The sequence below is a fragment of the Salvelinus sp. IW2-2015 genome, unplaced genomic scaffold, assembly GCF_002910315.2.
Source record: "Salvelinus sp. IW2-2015 unplaced genomic scaffold, ASM291031v2 Un_scaffold13310, whole genome shotgun sequence".
Lineage (NCBI taxonomy): Eukaryota > Metazoa > Chordata > Actinopteri > Salmoniformes > Salmonidae > Salvelinus > Salvelinus sp. IW2-2015.
In genome coordinates, this window is record NW_019954566.1 from 1 (window position 1) to 1,699 (window position 1,699).

Genomic DNA, 1,699 nt, shown 5'->3' on the forward strand with positions numbered 1-1,699 from the left:
TGACGTGGTGGACTCTGAACATAAGCTACCATTAGTTAAGCATTTGGACCTGCCGATGGGTCCGATTGGGGACAATGAACTGTTGCTTCCTGAGCTTGGCGTTACAGTCGGACTATTAGAATATGAAACCTGAGGGAGAGAAGTACACATGATCTTAATAGGGTTTTAGAGCCAGCCAAACAAACCCAGCTTTCCTAACGAGGCCAGAGAGCAGATGATAGCTGAAGATGTTTAGATGGGATATTGGCTTCAGAGAGAGAAAATGACACTGAATTGTTAAGGTTTGGTTTCTGTTGAATCCTACATTAATTTGAATGACGCTGTATATTTCTTGGTGCACTAGTACCACCAGAAACAAAATGATGTTACAGACTAGTGAAATACAAGGCAAGTACAGAAAACAGAAGAACGGAAACATAAAATGACAAGAATATACAAAACAAAGGTGTGACAAATAAGGAAAGTTAACAGCTTAAATATCTATTCAGGGTCTAATCTATAGACAGCATGTTTTTCATACAAACTGAGATGCCTTTGTAAAAGACAGTGGAGAGAAGCAGAGAGTGAGTAGTAATCAGAGAGTGAGTAGTAATCAGATCACATACATTCCCCACTTGGCCGTTGTTGATGCTGCTGATGGAGTGTGCACTGCTGCCCCACTCGCTGACCGGACACTCGGAATACTGCTGAGAGCCCGACTGCATCGCTGTTAGCAATGAGTTCATGGTCTCTTCCGTGGAGGGAATTCCTGAAAAAGTACACAATCACAGACAGGAGGTTTTAACTTTGAAAAGTTGCCAACAAGCAAGACAGCGTTGACTTATTTTGAGGAGCTTCACTTACTTTCTACATGCGCAAACGCACAGAACGGCCCTCTAGGACAATAACCAGTTTGCCTCATGTCATTGCATTTGGTGGATTTGTAGATCTGAAGTGAGAAAGACAGGTTCTCTGCTCATAACTGTGTGGCATTTWCCCAAAACAAGGTTAGACAGATTCACCATTGCAAGAGACAAAATGTGCTAAGCGTTTATAAAGTGTCCAATGTCTCACTTACCTCTGGGTGGAACTGCTGTTCAGTGCGTGAGTGACAGTATTGACAGCTGTCTCCACTGTCACACTTCGATGGCTCACCCCACTCATCCCCATGTTTCACATTGGGACACGGAGTTGACCTGACACATCATTCAAGGGGTTAACTACATATTACAGAATTATTACACAGTTGTCAAAAGGCATTCTCTATGTCGTTAGACAGTCCTAATCTCCTACCTGTATTTGAACTTGCGTGGATTTCGTCTTCTGTCTCTACTATTGTGGTAGTGAGGGCAGGCATAGCCCTGTCTGCATAGCCGTGGAGGCTTGGTGCACTGCTCTGTTTTGTAGTTCGCTAAAACAAAATTGGTGTCTGGAAGGAAAGCACACAATGAGTATGTTGCATGCACACAATAAACGAGTATTGTGGATAGTCAGATTAATATAATCTCTTGATTTAAAACGTTTACATGCTTTTCAAGAACGAGTCCCCTAATAATCCTGTTTACATGGACATCTGAAATCAGGCTACCTGACAGGACTTTGATCAATGTGTCTGCTGCTCACCTTGCCACCGGGGGTCCTCTGTAAGAGTCTTCTCTATCATGGCTTGGCTGGCCAGTACTCCAGGCTGTAGATCAGGGATACCCTCTCCAGATCCCAA

At 43.4% G+C, this 1,699-nt stretch overlaps 1 protein-coding gene across 1 annotated transcript; it reads right to left on the reverse strand.

The window, feature by feature from the left end:
- Positions 1 to 3: 3 nt before the first annotated feature.
- LOC112080227 (putative E3 ubiquitin-protein ligase UNKL) lies at positions 4 to 1,693 on the reverse strand (the record flags this gene model as incomplete). Its single annotated transcript, XM_024145974.1, has 6 exons — positions 1,603 to 1,693; positions 1,273 to 1,408; positions 1,058 to 1,175; positions 844 to 928; positions 606 to 748; positions 4 to 129 (listed from the first exon to the last, which is right to left on the reverse strand). Coding segments are annotated over exons 1-6 (648 nt in total), but the record flags the coding sequence as incomplete, so codon positions are not given.
- Positions 1,694 to 1,699: the final 6 nt, after the last annotated feature.